General features: G+C 46.1%; 1 protein-coding gene across 1 annotated transcript in view; it reads right to left on the reverse strand.

The window, feature by feature from the left end:
• The window catches only part of LOC138283650 (multidrug and toxin extrusion protein 1-like), a 446,218-nt gene that overhangs the window by 97,450 nt on the left and 328,713 nt on the right, over positions 1–20,055 (reverse strand). Inside the window, exons 12-13 of the mRNA XM_069221586.1 lie at positions 19,795–19,870; positions 4,276–4,345 (exon numbers count right to left, since the gene is read on the reverse strand). Coding sequence (XP_069077687.1) covers positions 4,276–4,345; positions 19,795–19,870 — 146 coding nt within the window. The remainder of the gene's footprint in view (positions 1–4,275; positions 4,346–19,794; positions 19,871–20,055) is intronic.

The following is a 20,055-nucleotide window of genomic DNA, read 5'->3' on the forward strand; positions in this document are numbered from 1 at the left end:
GCAGCGGAAAACAAGCACTGCCAGACCCGGTGACAGGGCCTGTGGAAGCTGTGGGTATGAACACCGGCCGAACATGGGATGCCCAGCTAAAGGTCAGTCCTGCAACCGCTGTGGCAAGCCAAATCATTTTGCCAAAGTGTGTAGGTCCCGGAGGAATAAGCCAGGAGAGCAGAAGGGACGAGATGCAAGTGTTAGAGCTGTATCCAAGAACACAGAGGAGGTGAGAGACCAGGCGATGGCGAGTGGCCCGGTCTTCGAGGAAGATGAAGAAGAGGACATATTTGTAATATCTTTCACGGGGGGTAAGACACGGAAAATGAGACCGCCGCCCATGAGTGACGTTCATGTCAATGGCATGCTTGTCTCCGTACTCATTGACACAGGAGCGTCGGTCAATGTCATGGATGAAACACTTTTCCACCAACTAGTACCTGCCCCGCCACTGACCCCGACAACTACTAAGATATACAATTATGGAGGGCGAGACCCTCTTCCCCTCAAAGGAACAGTGGAGGTGGCTGTAAGCAGTGGAGATAAATCCACAAAAACCAAGTTCTATGTGGTGGCTGGGGATCGTGGCACTCTGTTAGGATGTCACATGGCAGAAGAGTTGGGACTAGTGTTTTTTGCACGACAGGTGTATGATACTCAAGTGGAACGCCTTCTCAATGAGTTTCCGCAGCTATTTGAGGGGTTGGGTCGTTTAAGAGGAAAACGCATCAAGTTGCACATAGATCCCAACGTGGCTCCGGTGGCACTAAGGCATCGTCGCGTACCCTTTCATCTGAGACCTGTCGTTGAGAAAGAGCTGCAGTTGTTGGAAGACCAAGGGGTCATAGAGAAGGTGGATGGGCCTACGCCGTGGGTGTCGCCGCTGGTGATTGCGCCAAAACCCAAGCAGCCAGGAGCGATTCGCCTCTGTGTTGATATGCGACTGCCAAATAAGGCTATTCGAAGGGAAAGACACATAACGCCCACCATGGACGACATCATTGCAGATCTGAATGGGGCGCAGTGGTTCTCCAAGTTGGATCTCAATGCGGGGTATCATCAGCTAGAGCTAGACCCGGAAAGCAGGAATATTACCACGTTCTCGACGCATGTGGGGTTGAGAAGATACAAGAGACTGAGCTTTGGAGTGTCCTCTGCGGCGGAGGTGTTTCAAAATGCGATTAGGGAAACCTTGTCGGGGTTACCAGGAGTAATCAACCTGAGTGATGACATTCTAATACACTCCAAGACGAGAGAGGATCATCATTGTCATCTACGTGCAATGTTAAAACGGCTATCTGAAGCGGGACTAACGCTTCATAAAAAGAAGTGTGCCTTTTACCAAAATTCGGTAGAGTTCTTTGGATATGTATTTTCGAAAGAAGGCCTGCAAGTGGACCCACGGAAGGCTGAGGCTATCCGTCAGGCTGCGGTTCCGCAAAGTTCCACGGAGGTTCGTAGCTTCCTAGGGATGGCCACGTACTGCGGGAGGTTTATACCACATCTAGCCACCATGTCTGAACCTCTCCGGCAGCTAACAAAAGGGCAACACCGTTGGGACTGGACTCCAGAGGCACAACAGGCCTTCATGGATATTAAGGAGGCGTTGCTAGACAAGGCAACTATGGCTTATTTCAACCCCAGCAGAAAGACCGAAGTAGTGGTAGATGCGAGCCCCGTCGGGCTCGGAGCCGTCCTCTTGCAAGAACAGAGGTATCAGGAATGGGTCCCGGTCGCATATGCCAGCCGGGCGTTGTCGGCCGTTGAAACCAGGTATGCGCAGATTGAGCGTTAGGCTCTAGCCATCCGGTGGGCATGCCGCCATTTTCACTTGTACTTGTATGGGCATGAATTTCAAGTAGTGACTGACCACAAACCTTTAGTTCCGTTGTTCGCTGGTTGCCCGCGTCTTGCACCTCCGAGGTTTGAGCGATGGACCGTTCTCCTTCAACCTTATAGGTTCACTGTCATTTACCGGCCAGGGGCAAACAATCCGGCAGACTATCTGTCTCGCCACCCTTGTTCGCAGGTGTCGGATGCGCAACAAGAACAAGATGAGGAGAGTACGGAAGTCTTTGTAAGCATGGTCGTGCAGTCGGCGTGTCCTAACGCCCTTCTCGTACCAGAGATTGTAAGTGCCACGCAGGAAGATATCATATTGAGCCACGTCAAAGATGCGTTGAGCCATAAAAAGTGGAAATATTTTCTAGAAAAAACACATGCGTCTCGCCCTGAACAGAAAGTGGCCATGCAAAGCATTTGGAAAGTGCGAGATAAACTATCTACTGATAATGAAGGGTTGGTTCTAAGGGGAAGAAGGATTGTACTTCCACAAAGTCTCTGGTCCAGAGTGATTGAGTTGGCACACCAAGGACATCAAGGGGCTGCTAAAACCAAAGCGAGATTACGTGCCAAAGTATGGTTCCCAGGTATGGACAGCCAAGTTGACGAGATGGTAGGACAGTGTCACTCCTGTATCATCACGTCAGTGGAACCTCCGAATTGTCCGGTGATAACGGAGCCGGCTACTCTGAAACCATGGGCTAAAGTAAGCATGGACTTCGGAAGTTTTCCAGATGGGAGGTTAACTGCTGTTCTGATTGACTCTTATACTAAATTCCCGGTGGTTGAGGTAGTGCCGTCGACGGCGTTTGAGAATGTGCGGCCAGTTCTACAAAAGACATTTGCTTTGTTTGGCTTGCCTGATGAAATTCGAACGGATAATGGTCCCCCATTCCAAGGCCAAGAATTCCGGTTATACCTTGAGGGTCTGGCAATTCGTCATCGGAAGATAACACCTTACTGGCCTCAGGCAAATGGGGACGTGGAAAGGTTCATGCGAACTTTGAACAGGGCTCTTCGGATTGGAGTAGAGAAAAGGGAAGACAGCGAACAGTGTCTATACCAATTCCTGAGTGCTTATCGTCAAACGCCCCATAGTACCACTGGTTGTGCTCCCTCCTCTTTGATGTTCAAAGTATCTCCACGTGACTGTATTCCATCAGGTCCTAAGTGGAAACCTCCTGTGCTGGATGTTAAAGCCACTCAAAAACGACGGCGAGCTACGAATCAGAGGGCGAGTGCCCAACGACGAGCAAGGTACCGAGGGTTCCAAGAAGGAGACCAAGTGGTGGTGAAATGTCGGAGAGGAGGAGGAAAGTTTATAACTCCGTTTGAACCCGAGATATGGGAGGTTATTGGTGTGAAGGGGTCCATGATCACTGCGGCCAGAGGAAGACAAAGAGTGACACGGAATGTGTCGCATTTTAAGAAAGCTGGACGGAGGGAACCAATTGATGATGAAGGAGAGTTTGATGACGTTACAGGCGGGTCACCCGTGGTGACCAATGAGGTAGAGAGTGTTAGGAGGCCGGTGCTGACGGAACAAACCCGACCTGTTTATGCCCCTGGGAATGAAAGCTTGCGCACAAGAAGCCGAAGATATGATCTACGTCCCAATCCTGTACCGAGTAGTCAGTTGAAGGACTTTGTCTGTCATGTAGGCTGCTCATAGTTGGAGCTCCGTTGCCAGGTGATTAGAACAGGATAAAGAAGGAAGGTCTGCTGTTTCGTAAGGACAGTGTTTTCGTTGAGGTGGACTGTTTGCGTGTGTTTTATTACGAACTATTACTAAGTGACTTTATACCGTTATGTATTAATTTTGGTTTCAGTTTTGTTAGTTCTAGTCCCCATGTGGAGTAAAACATGGGGGGGATGTAAAGAGTTAATGGAGAGCCATGCGGGCTCTCCATGTGTGCCTGACGTGCTCTGCGTGTCCGGGAGGGGCACGGAGCACGAGGGTATAAAATAAAGAGCGAACTGCGGGTGACGCAGTTCCATGCGTGTGTTATAAGCAAGCACTGTCTGCGCGTGTTCATTTAAGACACCAGGGAAGGCCCTGTACAATGGGTAGTGGACGGGGCTGGTACTTATAATGCAGGATCTGACCTATACCTAGCACTGGTGGGAATTCCTAAATGTTAAAAATTCAATATTTTTTTAAACAAATAGTAACAGTGAACACTTTTAAAGTAAAAGTAATGGTTGTATCCCGAAGATACATATATAAGACCAATAAACAAGCCCATGTGCTGCAAACTGGCACTCAAAGATTCAAGTGAACTGATTCAATAGACTGAAGCCAGGAGCACTGCACACACGCTATACATCAATAGCAGCTATTTCAGTGTACAATTCTATCTATCCATATCACTTGGATGTCACTTAGGCGCCAATCGTCCTTTAGAAATGTTTCACAGAATTAGACTAAATTGCAATACTTACAGCAATAGACTCAAAGACATGAAATACGATATATACTGGCAGGGTTCGCGCAGTCAGGTCACGTATTGCTCTGTTCGAGAGAAGACAAACAGCTGTCAGCGCTGAGCTGGATACAAAAATTTGCAACTTTGAAAAGAAATTAAAGAATGCATAATATGAAATGCTACAATTGCCCAGTATCTGAATACATCAAACAACGAATGAAATTCGTGGCCCATTGCGCGTGACTGGGTGGCCTTTTTGTCTGTCGCTTCCCTGCTCCTGAATCGATGACTTGCAGTGCCTGTGAGGGACAATTTTATCTCTGTCTCTTTCTCTGTCCTCAATCCGCTTGAATCCAGGACACCGAAGAGTATAGTTTAGGATTAGAATGCCCTTCTCTGGCACACACCAGGACCATTACGTTTTATGAATGAAATAATTGCACATTATACCTCTTGTTAGAAACGTGTCCAATTCTTCACAGCTGTCGGGCAATATATTTTTCCATTTTCACAAGTATTGTTCAACGCAGTAGTCCACCGTGTAGTTCACAGTAAACCGTTTAGTGCACATGATGATATTATTTTTATCCAAAAGATGGCAGTATTTAGATAAGAAGATACCAAACGCTCATTTTGGAAGTATTCTTTCACTCACCATTCTAGGTTTTGTACATTTTTTAAATGTATTTGTTTCTTTTCTTATTCCTTTCGGGTCTTACGTCTCATTACTTCGTTTCTTATTTCCTGAGCCCATTGTTAATGTGAATGTTACCAGATAAGTGGCACTCTACGGTCTCCGCCGAGCCCCCCTTTTTGCCACAGACTGAATATGATGTAAGCAAGGTAAACAGGTGTAAACGAAATGTTTCAATATAGCTCTGCATTTACCACATCTGGCAAGTAAAAGACTACTTCCCTTTCCCTCCTCGCCTTTTAGAGCCAAGACCGATTGGTTTTGCCAATGCTTATGTTGGAATGGCGCATGGAGCATCCGGGGATGCAACACCGTATTTTGCCGACATACTTCTGAACATTCCCATTGAAGCAATTGGTAGGCGGGGACAACGACTTTGAGGATAACTTTGGCATACACGGAGAGAAAGCATAGTTATTTCGGGTTAGTTGAGATGGAGTATCAGGACTTCGTTCCAACTACCACATTGTCACGTCTTAACACCTTCAGATGAAACTGCTATAAGAAACTGGTCAACAAGCTGATTCTAATATTTGTTATATCGAGTTCAGTCTCACGGATTTCAGATGAGGAAGCGCCCGAGGGACCCATTATTGTCACTGGCATCAACAGTGCACAGCCATCTTCTAAAGGTAATGCTAGCTGAGTGGGAGGACCTGTGGGGATTTTATGAGGTCTGGTTTGATTGGAGTCCTAAGAGACACTTTAGGTGGTGATGTGTGCAAAACGACTGGTCAGTTCTGCTCAGACATCTGCATCTGCCTTCCTGCTGAATATAAAACGCATGTGTGAGTGTTAGAAGGCTTCCTCTTACTGCCTCTTGTGATTAGCCAGTTCAATATCTATATCAATACATAGTTCTACTTAAGAAAACGTTTTTTACTTATGGCCTAAATATAACCGTAGCTTTCGGTCAACCCCTTTCATCCATTGGTTTGTTCAACTGCCATTCCTTTGTGCTTCCGCCCACCACAGCCCACGGCATGTGGCATTTAGTCAGCCCACTTTAGCTATTGACTGCTTTCACTGTAAGTGCATTTTTCATCTTGCAGATGCACACATACATGTAAAACTAGTCCATTTTAGTGCCAGGGTTGTTAGCCCAGTTTCAGCTTTCAAATTTATGTTATTTTTCTTGTAGTGGTTCACCTTTTTTTTTGTTCACCTTTTTTTTGTGCAAACATGCATGCTTCCTTCACATTCCCTTAAATTTAGGTCCATATTTACAAGTGGTGCATCACTTTTTTGATGCACCAAAGGCGCAGGCTGCGGCCCATATCTACAAGGCCACACAAACCCACTTTGCGTGGCTTTAGATGGTCTTGCAGATATGGAGTAAGGCAACACACCGCAAGTCCCTGCGTCTCCTTACTCTGCGTCACAGAGGTGCTCCATGGGTTTTGCAGTGGGTGTTATCACGCAACACCCATGGATTTTGACGCATTCCCAGATTTCCAATTATTTGTAAACCTGGGAACCTTGGGAAACATGGTTCATGGGTGCCTGTGTTGGCACATGGCAGCCAATTGTGCCCCAGCGTAGGGGAAAAGGACAGGAATGCACGTATCTTATAGATAGGGCATATTCCTGCCCTTTTCTTTTGATGCAGGACAGCGCAGCAAGATGGCTATTGGCACTACGCTGTATCAAAAGATTGTAAACATGCCCCTTACTTTTTATTACTTTTACACTTTGAATGTCTATTGAAAACATTTGCAAAATAAATAAATAAAAGTCCTCCATCTTTGCAAGGCTAGACCTACTGACTTTGCCAAAGATTCTGTTCTTTTTACTTCTGTCTCGCTGCCCAGGTACGAGCATGTGAGGATTTAACAGGATTACAGAGTGGGAGGGGTTGGCCCCTCTCCCAGCACCCCTGAGTTGTAAACCTCCACTGACATTCAAGTGTGTAAACCCCAACAACAATCTTACCACTGAGGTCCTGCCATGGGGTTATGATGAACAGGGCACTTTCAAATTCTTACAAGTTCCTTTAATTTTCCTAATTTTTAGGTCGAGCATAGCAGCGCACAAGCTCTGCTTTTCAGACTTGTTGGTATTGTTGGATTTTAACCACGCCCACCTCATGTCCATCACTATCACTCGTTTGTGGGATTGCCTTTCAAAAATCCCTTGTCATCATTGGTAAATGCTTTACATTTGTCCCTCCTTGGGGCAGTTTTGTTACCCCCTTCGCCATCGACCCTGTTACATGGATAATTGCACGATTGCTGATAGTTTAACTGTGAGCGAACTTCTTTTTCCTTTGTGTCTCTCCTTCGTGCTCATGCTCATGGAGGCCGTGGCACTTTGAATTGGCTCGCTTATGTCAACTGTTTTACTTTTCTTTTTCAATTTAAATGGCAAGAAAAGTCCAGTTAGGAATTTACAACACTAATAGTTCTAACTCAAGCAAATGCAAGACCCATTTCATTTCAAATGCTTGTTACTTCTTGTACAGTTTTAACTGTTTATACAGCCTCATATTTCCCAAAAAGAATCCCAATAAATTTACATGCATAAATATATATATAGAGAGAGTTGCTTTTGGCCAGCAATCTTCATCCAGTGGTCTGTTCAACAGTCATTCACGTTTTGCTTCCATCCATCGCAACCTGCAGAATAGGGCAATGAGTTAACTCACTTCAGTCACTGGTTTGCTTCACAGTGAATGACTGCACTTTCTCGTGTACGATAACAAAGAGGCAGAAGAGTCTGTCCTCCTTATAGCCTATATAACATAAGGCCGAGCCCAAATAGATTCCACAGGGTGGACAAGAGAAAGAAAAAGGTTTTTTTTGTGTGTGAAAAACTCTCACCCACCAGGATTACCCCTTGGTCTCATGCTCCATCATTGGGTTTCCTCCCGTTCTGCTGTAGAATGGGCATGCTACAACCGACGGAATACGTGGGAGTTCCGTTGTAGTTTCATCAATGTGAATTTTGAGAGGGATAGCATTGGTGGGATCTTAGGTGAGTTAAAAATACCTGCCTCTGGGTAGTACTACTAATTTAATATGTCTCACAGATGCGGTATGGTTAAAAAGGGGCATCGGATGTGGGGTATACTGTGTACCTTAAATCCTGGTCGATCTACATGTTTCGGAGTCTAACCCCTAGACTACACTTCAGGACCAAGGTGGACTCCCTAATGTCACTCCTTGATTGACTACCACTAGTAAAGGCAATAACACTGAATGTTCTGTGGTATGGTGTGGTACACCTAACTAAAGTGAAATAATACCCAAAGGAACCGATGCCCTTCTGAGATACCTGTGGAAACGAAAAGAGCAAAGGTTCTCACAGCCCTCATATGTGTAGGACTGCTATTTGTATTGCTTATGGGTGTGGTGCCACTTCTTTGAAAAATGAACCTCACTCGTGGGAAAAAAACTTGTGAATCTCATAAAATAGACAAATACAGGACATACTACACTTAGAAAAACATGCAAACACACATAAACGTGTGAAGCACATCTAAAGTGCACATGTGGTGCATGCGTGACCTACTTTTTAGTGTCTCTCTTTCATATCATAGATCCTCCGGGAGAAGTGTGTGCCTGTAGTCACACACAAAATTAACGCAGAATATTAGACTCACCAAATAGCCGCTTCTTTTGTGCATTTTAAAGAGCGGTAAAAGCACTTACTTTGTCAAAGCGACTCTCCAGCCTTGTGCCTAGTGCTCATCTCCCCAGGGTCTGAAACACAGTGACTAATGTGGGAGTCAAGTTTATAAACTCACTGCAGCTTAATCGTCCTGACTTGCTGCCGCGTGTGGCACTAGACCTCTTATTTCCCAAGATGGCAGCCTCCAGTGGGCCGATGTAGGACTGCGAGGACCCCGAGATTAGGTGTCAATTGTGAGTGCCTATTTCGGCGCGGAAGACAGTAAAAAGGCTGGCAAAAAAACGGGAGGGGGGCTGAACTTTCTCAGGGGAGTGGGGGCTATATAACTTAAGGTTTTTGAGGCCTGAGACTACTCATCTTTTGTATGTAAGGGGATGGTCACGTATATTGATATCAATGTCAAGGAAAGATGGCCTTGCTGGTTATTTAGCATTATAGTAATAGGGTTACATAGGTGTTAGTGTTGCACTAGCTGGTCCCAAGGTATATTCATATTGAGGCCTTGTTGGTGTGTGCATAGTTTACAAACCCAACATTGTTCTCTTTTGAGCAGGAAGGATTTGCTATTAATCTCTTTGTGGTGTTCAAGGATAGCCCATTGGTAATCCTCCACTGTGTGTGCTTTGTCAAGGTAATGAGTGGACATTTTTGTGGTGGCTCGGCCACATCTCAGATTGCTCCAATGTTCACAGATGAAAGTTTTTACTTTACGGGTGGTCATCCCTATATAATGTAAATTGCATGGGCAAGTGATCATGTATATTACTCGCTGGGTGTTGCAGTTGGTGAAATCCCTGATTTCCCATATTTTACTGTTGTTGAAGGTAACCCTTTTTGCTTACATTTGTTAAATGGCACACACTACAGTTGCCACACGGGTAATGCCATGTGGGTGGTGATAAATAGTTGTTGCCGTCCAGTTTTTTCCTGGGCAGGCGTGGGCGGGTATGCACTAGCCTGTTCCTTAGACTTTTGCCACATTTGTGGGAAAACATGGGTTTGGGAATCTCTAACCAGCCACTGTTCAGGATGCACCAATATTTGTTTATTATCTTGCTCACTTGATTAGAGGCTACATTAAATTTTGTGATACATATAGATCTTTCTTCTTTACCCTTTTGAGGAGGAGCGTCCAGGAGGGCTTCTCTGTTGTTTTCACGCGCTCGTTTCGTGGCTCAGTTAATGATTTTTTGGAGGTATTTCCTCGCCTTCAATTTTGATGCCAGATTCTGGGCTTGTTGTTTGTAGTCAGACACCCTGGAGCAATTCCTCCTTAGTCTAAGGAACTGTCCAAACAGGAGGTTCTCCCTTAAATGGCGGGGATGGGCATTAGCGAAAAGTAATAGATTGTTTTTAGCTGTCGGTTTTTCATGGGTGGTCTTTTTGAGGGCCCCGTTGGTTGCTATGATGGTGAGGTCCAGAAAGACCAATTGTTACTTGCTTTTAGTGTGAGTGAATCTCAGAAACTGATCCAGTCTATTAAGCCACTCTAAAAAATACCCTACTTGTGTCTCTTCCCCTTTCGAGATGACCAGTATGTCATCAATGTATCTCTTCCAAAGTAGAATGTTATCTCTGTATGGGTTATTTGGCTTTAGAATTCTCTCTTTCTCGAGATGGTAGGCATAGGGACCGGCCAGACTAGGGGCAAAGGTGCTTCCCATGCTTGTCCCATGTTTTTGAAGGTACAGATTTCATTCAAATTAAAAAACAATATTTGTTAAGACCCAGAAACAACATTCCATAACCTCGTTTCGTGGTGTTTGGTAGTCCGAATCTATAGCAAAACGGGACAAAGGTTCCAAGACTGAATTGATGCCAGACACAAAAGGTCTACCAGGGGGTGTTTCAACATTTTTATGAATTTTAGGAATGGTATAGAAATAAGGAGTCACTGGATTTTTGTTGATTAGGAAATCACCTTCTATCTCAGAAATCCAGTTGTGAGCTAGCACTTGCTCCACCATATGGTGATCTTAGTCTTAAAGAATTCTGTTCGGTCTTCCCAGTCTCAGACACTCTTTTCTGTAGTCTGGATAGTGATGGCACCACCCTTATCTGCCTGTTTTATAACTATATTGGTGTTATTAGCTTATTGCTCAAGAATTTCTACTGGAAAGGATGCACTAGGAGGTGTATTATGCATGACTTGTTAAGTAGACCAGTGTCCCCATTTGCAGAACCAACAGTAGGTGGCCGACCCTCAAAAAAGAATCTTAACTTGATCTTTCAAATGCACTCATTTACTTCTATGCATAATCTGAATTTGTGGAGGGGGGTAGTTGGGACAAAACTCAGACCCTTCTCCAGGACATGTGTCTGTGCATGAGTTAATGTTAACTCACTCAAATTTACCACTAGACTGTGCGGCTGCTTGGGCCTGCTTGATTGTACCAACCCTGTGTGCCCTCCATTCTCATGTTCTGTGTAAACACCCTCCCCTGTTCTGGGTCGGGTGCCCATCAGACCTGGGGTTCCCTGGGGCGTCCATGGCCTGGTCCTAAAAAAGGACGGTATTGTGAAAATGTACCCCCCCTGAGATTCCCAATGTTCAAAGTACAGAGGATATATCTGAGGTAGTAGAGGCCCTTGTGTAAAGGGTCCTTGTGTAAAGGGGGGTGGGTACATGGGATACATTGCCCACTCTCTCCCTGTTCTGAAGCTGGGCCTCCTGTTTCTTCTGTTATTCCATCTGCCTGGATACTGCGCCCTCAGATTAGGATCTGAACTACTGGAGCCTGAATCAGATAAGTCAGAGTCCGTGTTACACCCTGGGTTTCTTCCTGGGGGAGCATAGTCTTCTCTAATGTACTGGTATACCTTTTCATGTGAAAATTTGCTTACATCCTTTTAACGTTTCTGATTCTTAGTTTGTTTTAAATACACCTCATATTCATTAATGGACTGATTTAATTCCTCTAAGTGCTTTTTGAGAGTCCCTGTAGACATGAATGCTTTGATACAGACCTCAAGAGTAAGGCTCTCCCTCTTTAGTTCCTCTGAAAGACATGTTGCTGTTTTTATGATCAAAATTAGCCAGTCACAGGTGCAATGCCACAATGTAAGTGACCAATCTTTTTGTAAAATCTTGTCATGCTGAAAAACAAAGGGTTAATTTCTTACTATTAGGCCCTCTGGGGCTGCATTTGCTCTCAAGTACTCTGTCATCATGATCCCATCGATCATGGTTTTTACTCGATTCCTTTTGAGGGTGTTAAGTTTGTCCCAATCCTTACTGTGTCCCACATTCTCTGATGTTGGTGTCTCACCAAATGGGGATACTAAGGCCAAAATTGTTACTACTTCCTCTGGCGAGAAAGTGAGCCCTGCAATTTCCACCATATGTGCTAATAGTCCTTTATGTGTGAGTGTAGAGGAGGCTTATAGAAACTCCTGCAGCTCAGTGCTGCCTAAATATTCAATAACAAAGAGGGAGAAGGAGGTATTTGTAGGGCTGAGTCTGTCCTCCTTAAAGCCCATATAACACTACAAAAAATAGAAAGAGAACAACGGTGGGTCTTTAAATAATGCTCACACCAACAAGGCCTCAATGAGAATATCCCTTGGGGCCAGCTAATGCAACACTAACACCTATGTAACATTATGACTGTAACGCAAATTAATCAGCAAGGCCATCTTTCCTTGACAATTATATAAGTATAAACGTGACCATCCCTTTACATGCAAAAGATAAGTAGTCTCAGGCCTCAAAAACCTTAAGTTTTATAACACCTACTCCCCTGAGAAAGAGCATTCCCCCCCTCCCTTTTTTGCCAGCCTTTTTTCTGTTTTCCGCACCAAAAGAGGCACTCACGGGTGACACCTAATCTAGGGATCCTTACAGTCCTACATCGGCCCACTGGAGGCTGCTGTTAGAAATGGGGACTTTGGTTGGCAGTCAGGTTACTCCCTGTCCAAGTAAGGACCCTCACTCTAGTCAGGGTAAAGGAAATTCACCCTCAGTTAATCCCGCTCACCCCCTTGGTAGCTTGGCACGAGCAGGCAGGCTTAACTTCAGTAGCAAGGTGTAAGGTATTTGTACCAACGCACACAGTAACTCATTGAAAACACTACGAAATGTCACAACACAGGTTTAGAAAAATAGATAATATTTATCTAAAAAGAACAAGACCAAAATGACAAAAATCCAACAAACACAAGTCAAGTTATGAATCTAAAAAGCATGAGTCTTAAATCCTTTAGAAAACAGTGAGAACGTTGTTAGCGTACCAAAAGTACCTGGGTATCCTCAAAATAAAGCAGCACAGGCGAGTGTGCGTCAGAAAAAGGTCAGCAATGCATCGATTTCCCACTCGCATGTGAGAGCCTGCGTCGTTCCTCCTCAGGTCTGGTCGGCGTGTGTCGTTTCCTTTCTCCTGCAAGTGAGCGATGTGTCTATCTGGACGGGCACCTCAGGTCCGGGCAGGCTTTGCATTGATTTTCCGTGCCGAGCAATGTTGCGTTGAATTCCAGTTGCACGGTGTCAAGACACCACGCTGCATGGGGGCTTGCATCGTTAACAGCAGATGCTGCGGGGTTGCACGTCGTTTCTCCAGCCACGTTGCGTCAATCTTCCAACCGCGATGCAGGTGGAGCATTGATTTAAGCCGTGAGGCTGGCAGAGCAATATTTTTCAACCTCAAAGCCAGTGGTGCCTCAAAAGTTTACCCGCAAGGCGGTCTTTGCGTGGATTTCTGTCCTTTTCCACAGGCTGCACCTTTCAAGGTCCCAGAGACAGGTTAGGGCACCACTTGGCAGGGGGAACTCTCAGCAGAAAGCCCAAGTGCTGGCAGAGAGAAGTCTTTGTTGTCCCTGAGACTTCAACAACAGGAGGCAAGCTCAATTCAAGCCCTTGGAGATTCTTCACCAGTGGGAAGTCACACAAAAGTGAGTATTTGTCCTCTCTCAGGCAGAAGCAGCTACTGCAGGCCAACCCAGCAAAGCACAGTCACAGGCAAAGGGACAGTACTCCTCCTCCAGCTTCTCCAGCTCTTCACCTTGGCAGAGGTTCCTCTTGGTTTCAGAAGTAATCTGATTTTCAGGGGTTTTGGGTGCTCTTCTTATACCCCTTTCTGCCTTTGAAGTAGGCCTACTTAAAAGGAAAGTCTCTGTTGTTTTCAAGATCCTGCCTTGCCCAGGCCAGGCCCCAGACACACATGAGGGGGCTGGACACTGCATTCTGTGAGGGCAGGCACAGCCCTTTCAGGTGTAAGTGACCACTCCTCCCCTCCTCTCAGCCCAGATGGCCCATCAGGATTTGCAGGCTACACCCCAGCTCCCTTTGTGTCACTGTCTAGAGGAGAGGTGCAAGCAGCCCAACTGTCAAACTGACCCAGACAGGGAATCCACAAACAAGCAGAGTCACAGAATGGTTTAAGCAAGAAAATGCCTACTTTCTAAAAGTGGCATTTTCAAACACACAATCAAAAAAACAAATTCACTAAACGATGTATTTTTAAATTGTGAGTTCAGAGACCCTAAACTCCACATGTCTATCTGCTCCCAAAGGAAATCTGCATTTTAATAACAGTTAAAGGCAACCCCCATGTTAACCTATGAGAGAGATGGGCCTTGCAACAGTGAAAACCGAATTTGGCCGTATTTCGCTGTGAGGATATGTAAAACACATAAGTACATGTCCCACCTTTAACATACATTGCACCCTGCCCATGGGGCTACCTAGGGCCTACGTTAGGGTTGCCTTACATGTCTAACAAGGGAAGGTTTATGCCTGTCAGGTGGGTACACTTGCCAAGTCGAATTGGCAGTTTAAAACTGCACTCCCAGACACTGCAGTGGCAAGTCTGAGCCATGTTTACAGGGCTACTAATGTACTAATGTGGGTGGTACAACCAGTGTGCAGGCCCACTAGTAGCATTTGATTTACAGGCCCTGGGCACCTCTAGTGCATTTTACTGGGGATTTACTAGTAAATCAAATATGCCAATCATAAATAAGCCAATGTACACATGTAATTTATACAGGGAACGCTTACACTTTAGCACTGGTCAGCAGTGGTAAAGTGTCCAGAGCAACCAAAACAGCAAAAACAGAGTCCGGCACACAGAAACAACCTGGGAAGTAGAGGTAAAAAGTTAGGGGAGACCATGCCAATGATGCCAAGTCTAACAGCCGCCATCTTGGAAAATAAGCGGTCTAGTGCCACAAGCGGCAGCAAGTCGAGAAGAGTCAGCTGCAGTGAGTTTATAAACTTGATTCCCATGTGAGTCACGGTGTTTCAGACCCCAGGAAGGTGAGCATTAGGAACAAGGCAGAAGTGTTGCTTTGAAGAAGTAAGTGCTTTTACCACTCTTTACAACATGCAACAGGAGTGGCTATTTGGTGAGTCTAATATTCTGCGTATATATTTTCAGTGTATGATTACCTGCACACCCCCCTTCTGGAGGATCTATGGGCCAGATGTAGCAAACTTTTGCGAGTCGCAAATGGCCCGAATCACAATTTGCGACCCCACAAAATCGGAAATGGGATGCAAAAATCCCATTTCCGAATCGCAAAATGCGACGCGAGCCATTACTGACTCGCAAAAATAGCAACCCCATTTTGCGACCCGCAAATAGGAAGTCGCAATTTGCGAGTCGCAAACCATATGAAATAGCCACTCGCAAATTGCGACTAGTCGCAAAAAGCCCATTTTGCACTTCCAATTTACCACTAACTCAGAGCAGGTGGTAACCATAACCAAAGTATAAAAGGGGACCCAGAAGGCACCTGGGCCACTCAAGATGGCGGAGATATATGTGATAGCAAGGAGGAGGAGAGCCCACGCCGCACAGCAGATGAGGAGGAGGGGCCAGAGACAGGAGAAGATATACAGAACCAGACAGACACTTTTCCAACAAACTCAGGCGGAGATATATGATAAATACAGACTTAGCAGTGCAGCAATACTAGATTTAATAGATTTACTCAATCTGCAGCTTCAACGCCAGACTGTGCGCGGTAGTGCCATCCCCACACATGTGCAAGTGCTATGCTCACTGCACCTCTTGGCCTTGGGTAGCTATCAGGGGGTCATTGCCGTGGCAGGTGGGTTATCCCAGAGTGCACTCTCACGGTTCTTCAGATCATTCCTAGATGCCATATTCACACACATGTCCAGATACATATGCCTACCCAGGAATGAGGCAGAAATCTACAGCACCAAGTCGGAATTCTACAGGATTGCCAACTTCCCGCATGTAATTGGGTGTGTAGACGGGACACATATACAAATATGCCCTCCTGCAAATCTGGAATATCTGTTCCGCAACCGCAAGTGTATCTACTCACTGAACATCCAGGTGGTATGTGACGCCCATTATGTTATAACTGACATGGTTGCCAAATTTCCAGGGAGTACACATGACTCCTACATTTTCAGGCACAGTGGGATACACCAACGCCTAGAACGTGGGGAGTTTGGATACGGATACCTCCTAGGTATAGCTGAATACACCTTGCAGACATACACACAGGTCAATGTGGTACCCATCTATGCCCAGCTAACATTGTACATTTTGTGCCAAACAGGTGACAGTGCATATGCACTACGAACATGGATACTTACCCCGTACTTAACACCCAGCAATGAGACAGAGAGGCGATACAACAGTGCACATAGGAGGACCCGAAATATTATAGAGAGGACCTTTGGACTGTTGAAGGCAAGATTCAGATGCCTCCACAGAAGTGGAGGTGCCCTCCAGTATGCCCCAATAACAGCATTCAAGATCGTTGGCGCATGCGCTATACTGCACAACATTGCCACCAGACGTTGGCTACCTCTCACCCCAGAAGACCCAGTTTCGGAGGATGACGAGCAAGAGCTACCACATCGCCATCATGGGGATAGAAGCATTGCAAATCAAGGCAGACAGAGACGGGACCACATTGCAAACCAATACTTTGGAAGGTACGTGGTAACTGTCACCACACACACAAATGTCACACACAAAGAGTCCAGGTGTGAAGTGGACCAAACAAGAACTTTAATGATGTGAACCAATAAACTATTTAGAGTAACTACTGATCAGGGGCTGTAAAAGTCCACCTGCTATGAGGACACATTAACCTCATGTGCCTCCAGTCTATGTCAGTGCTTAGCTCACACCCTACGCCGTGTCCGCCCAGCATGGCTGGTTCCTGGAGTGTCTGCAGTGCCCTGCCGTGTGCTTCCACTACGCAACACCCTGGTGTCTGTGGCTGAAGCACTGCTTATGGTAGAGCCCTCCTCACTGTCTTGCGGCGTGTCTGCCGGGCCCCTAGCCACCTGTCGTGCCTCCATCAGGTCGACATGGCTAATGCGTCCCAGCCCACGTGCCACATCGCTGGCAAAGTGGCCCATGTCCACCTGTAGGCTAACTGTGCGGCGTGACAGCCCAGTGGTGTTTACAGCCAGCCGGACGATGGAGGCAGCCATGCGGTCCAGGCGGTGGATGAGCTGCCGGTCACGGCGCCTTGCACCCTCTCTCTCGGTGACAAGTTCAGCCACCAGTTGTCTGATTGAGAGCGCAAGGTCACCAACATTGCTGTTTAGATGTTGCAGCTCAGTGTGGACCTGTTGCAGCCCTGTGGTCTGGTTGCGTTCCATGCGCCGCATGGCCCCTGAAATAATTCTAATTTCCCTTGTTTGCAGGCGCTGACCATGGAGGAGTGCAGCCTCGGCGGCGGACATGGAGGCGTTCCCTACTTCACCCTGTGGCACTGGAGGGACATTGAGACGTCGCCTGATACGCGGTGGTGGTTCTGTGTCCTGTACGCTGGCACTGTGGCTGGGACCGGGTGCTGCCTCACTCTCCAGTATGGCCACGGGTGCATCTGAAGGGGACTGTGGTTGGGTGGTGCAGGTCCCTGTGGTGGCTGCTCCTGGGTCCTGTGCTGGCTGGTGGCTGACCTGTGGCCCCTGGACGGTGTGGCTGGAGGTGGTGTCGTGTGGGAGACCTGTGGGACATAGGGAACACACTGTCAGTATCTACCATCTGTTATATGCTTCCTAATAAACTGTTGCCTATCAGCTGCCTACTTGACTACATTGCCCATAATGCACCATGCAGGTGGTTGCTACTCTGAAATGGAGCTATTTTGGTGGTGCATGCTGCTGTGTACTAGGTGGGTGGGGGTATGGCAGATATGGGTGTACATGCATGTCTCATGGTACTCACTGGTTGATGGTCCTGGCGCTGACGTGTCCAGCTCTCCTATCCCGGACACTGCCTCTGGCTCCAGGGTCTCCTCCACTCTTTCCTCCAAGGGTGTGGGTGGTGGTATGGTAGATGGCCCTCCTCCAGTGCCCCTCATCTCCCAGAGCCGCTCTGCCACCCTCTCCTTGGTCCGGGAGCGCAGGTCATACCACCTTTTCTTTAGTTCCTCAATACTCCTGTGGCTCACACCCTTTGAATTTACTTTGTCCTGGATTTCACTCCAAATCCTCCTTTTTTTCCTGCTCTGGCACACTGAGGGCTGCTTTCCCAAAGAGTTGTTCGTGGTGCTGGCAGCATTCCTCCGTCAGCACCTCCAGTTCTTTCTCTGCAAATTTGAGCTTTCTCTTCCTGGGTGTTTCTGCCATTGTAGCTGCTGTTCCTCCTGTTGGCTGTTCAGCAGTTGAAAATGGGTGTGGTCCTCCCTCCTCCCAGGTGTATTAGTAAACTTCCTGGCTGTGATGTCATCATCAAGAGCCAGGAAGTGTTTTCCAGAGTGTCCTGCTGTACCTGCATTCAATTTGCGGCACAGTCGCAATTTGCAACACCCACTCGCAATTTGCGTGTTAGTTTTTAGCGCGGTTGCAAAAAGCGACCTCGCAAACAGCGGACTCGCAATCTGCGGTGCGACTTCATTTGCGAGTCGCAAAATGAAGTCACTTTTTCTTGTTGGATACCATTTTGCGAGTCTGAAATTGCGAGTCGCAACGACTCGCAATTTCTGACTCGCAAATTTTTTGCTACCCACATCTGGCCCTATGTTATGAAAGCATAGACACTAAAAAGTAGGTCACGCATGCACATGTGCGTTTTAGAAGTGCTTCATGCATTTATGTGTGTATACATGGTTTTCTAAGTGTAGTATGTCCTGTATTTGTCTATTTTGTGAGATTCACAAGTTCTTTTTCCCACGAGTGGGGTAGAGTTTGCAAAGAAGTTGCACCACACGCATAAGAAATACGAATAGTAGCCCTACACATATGAGGGCCATGATAACCTTTGCTCTTTCATTTCCACAGGTATCGCAGAAGGACATCCCTACCGTTGGGTATTATTTCACTTTAGTTAGGTGTACCACACCATACCACAGAGCATTTGGTGTTATTGCCTTTACTAGTGGTAGCCAATCGAGGAGTGACATTAGGGAGTCCACCTTGGTCCTGAAGAGGAGTCTAGGGGTTAGACTCCGAAATACTAAGACCGACCAGGAGGTAAGGTACATAGTATACCCCACATCCGATGCCCCTTTTTAACCATACCGTCCCTGTGAGACATATTAAATTAGTAGCACCACCCAGAGGCAGGTATTTTTAACTCACCTAAGACCCCACCACTCTATCCCTCTCAAAATTCACATTGATGAAACTACAACAGTGCGCCCACGTATTCCATCGGTGGTAGAATGCCACGTTCTGCAGCAGAACTGGAGGAAACTCAATGGTGAACCATGCTACCAAGGGGTAACCCTGGTGGGTGAGGGTTTTTCACACACAAAAAAAAACTTTTTCTTTCTCTTGTCCACCCTGTGGAATCTCTTTGGGCTGGGTCTTATTGTAATGCACCTTCTCATGCACATCCGCTTAAAAAGTAGTCCACATCAATGCCAGGGCTAGAAGGCAATGTTTTGCTTTCATTTAATTTCATTTTTAATTTATTCTTCTAATGTTTCAATTTTGCTTACTTTTTTCCAACATACACTGTGGTTCTTTGACAGTATTTTTACTTTATTATTGTATCGCTTGTGATGACTATTGCATTTATTTGCAAACAAAATAAGTAAATGAAAACGGTTGCAATATTGTCAAGGGCAGACATATTGGCTTTGCCAAAGCTTCTTATGGAATCAGTTCTTGGAAGTAACAATAAAAATGAGCAATGTCTACCTTGAAATCAACCACTTAAACAACACTCACAAAAACGAGGATACTGATAAAATGAGGCCTGAGAAAGGTGCTTTGCTCTTAACAGTAGGTGGTTCTATCTGCTATAAAAATGACACTTGATTACTTACTTGTCATTTGTAAACAGACTGGCTGCAGTATTCCTTAATCCTGCCAGTATGATGGTATCCACTACGATGAAAAATACTGAAAAACAAAGTATTAGGCATTACAACCCTACGGATTTTAGAACGTTTATTGGCGTACGTTTGCCGAAGACTGAAAGAAGTCATTTAAATGCATAACTGACAACTGAACTCCAGTCACCATTGTTGGCATGTTGTACCAGTATTTCATCGACCTTACTGGTGCATATACTGTTCTATAGTCTT

The sequence above is a fragment of the Pleurodeles waltl genome, chromosome 3_1, assembly GCF_031143425.1.
Source record: "Pleurodeles waltl isolate 20211129_DDA chromosome 3_1, aPleWal1.hap1.20221129, whole genome shotgun sequence".
NCBI classification, from domain to species: domain Eukaryota; kingdom Metazoa; phylum Chordata; class Amphibia; order Caudata; family Salamandridae; genus Pleurodeles; species Pleurodeles waltl.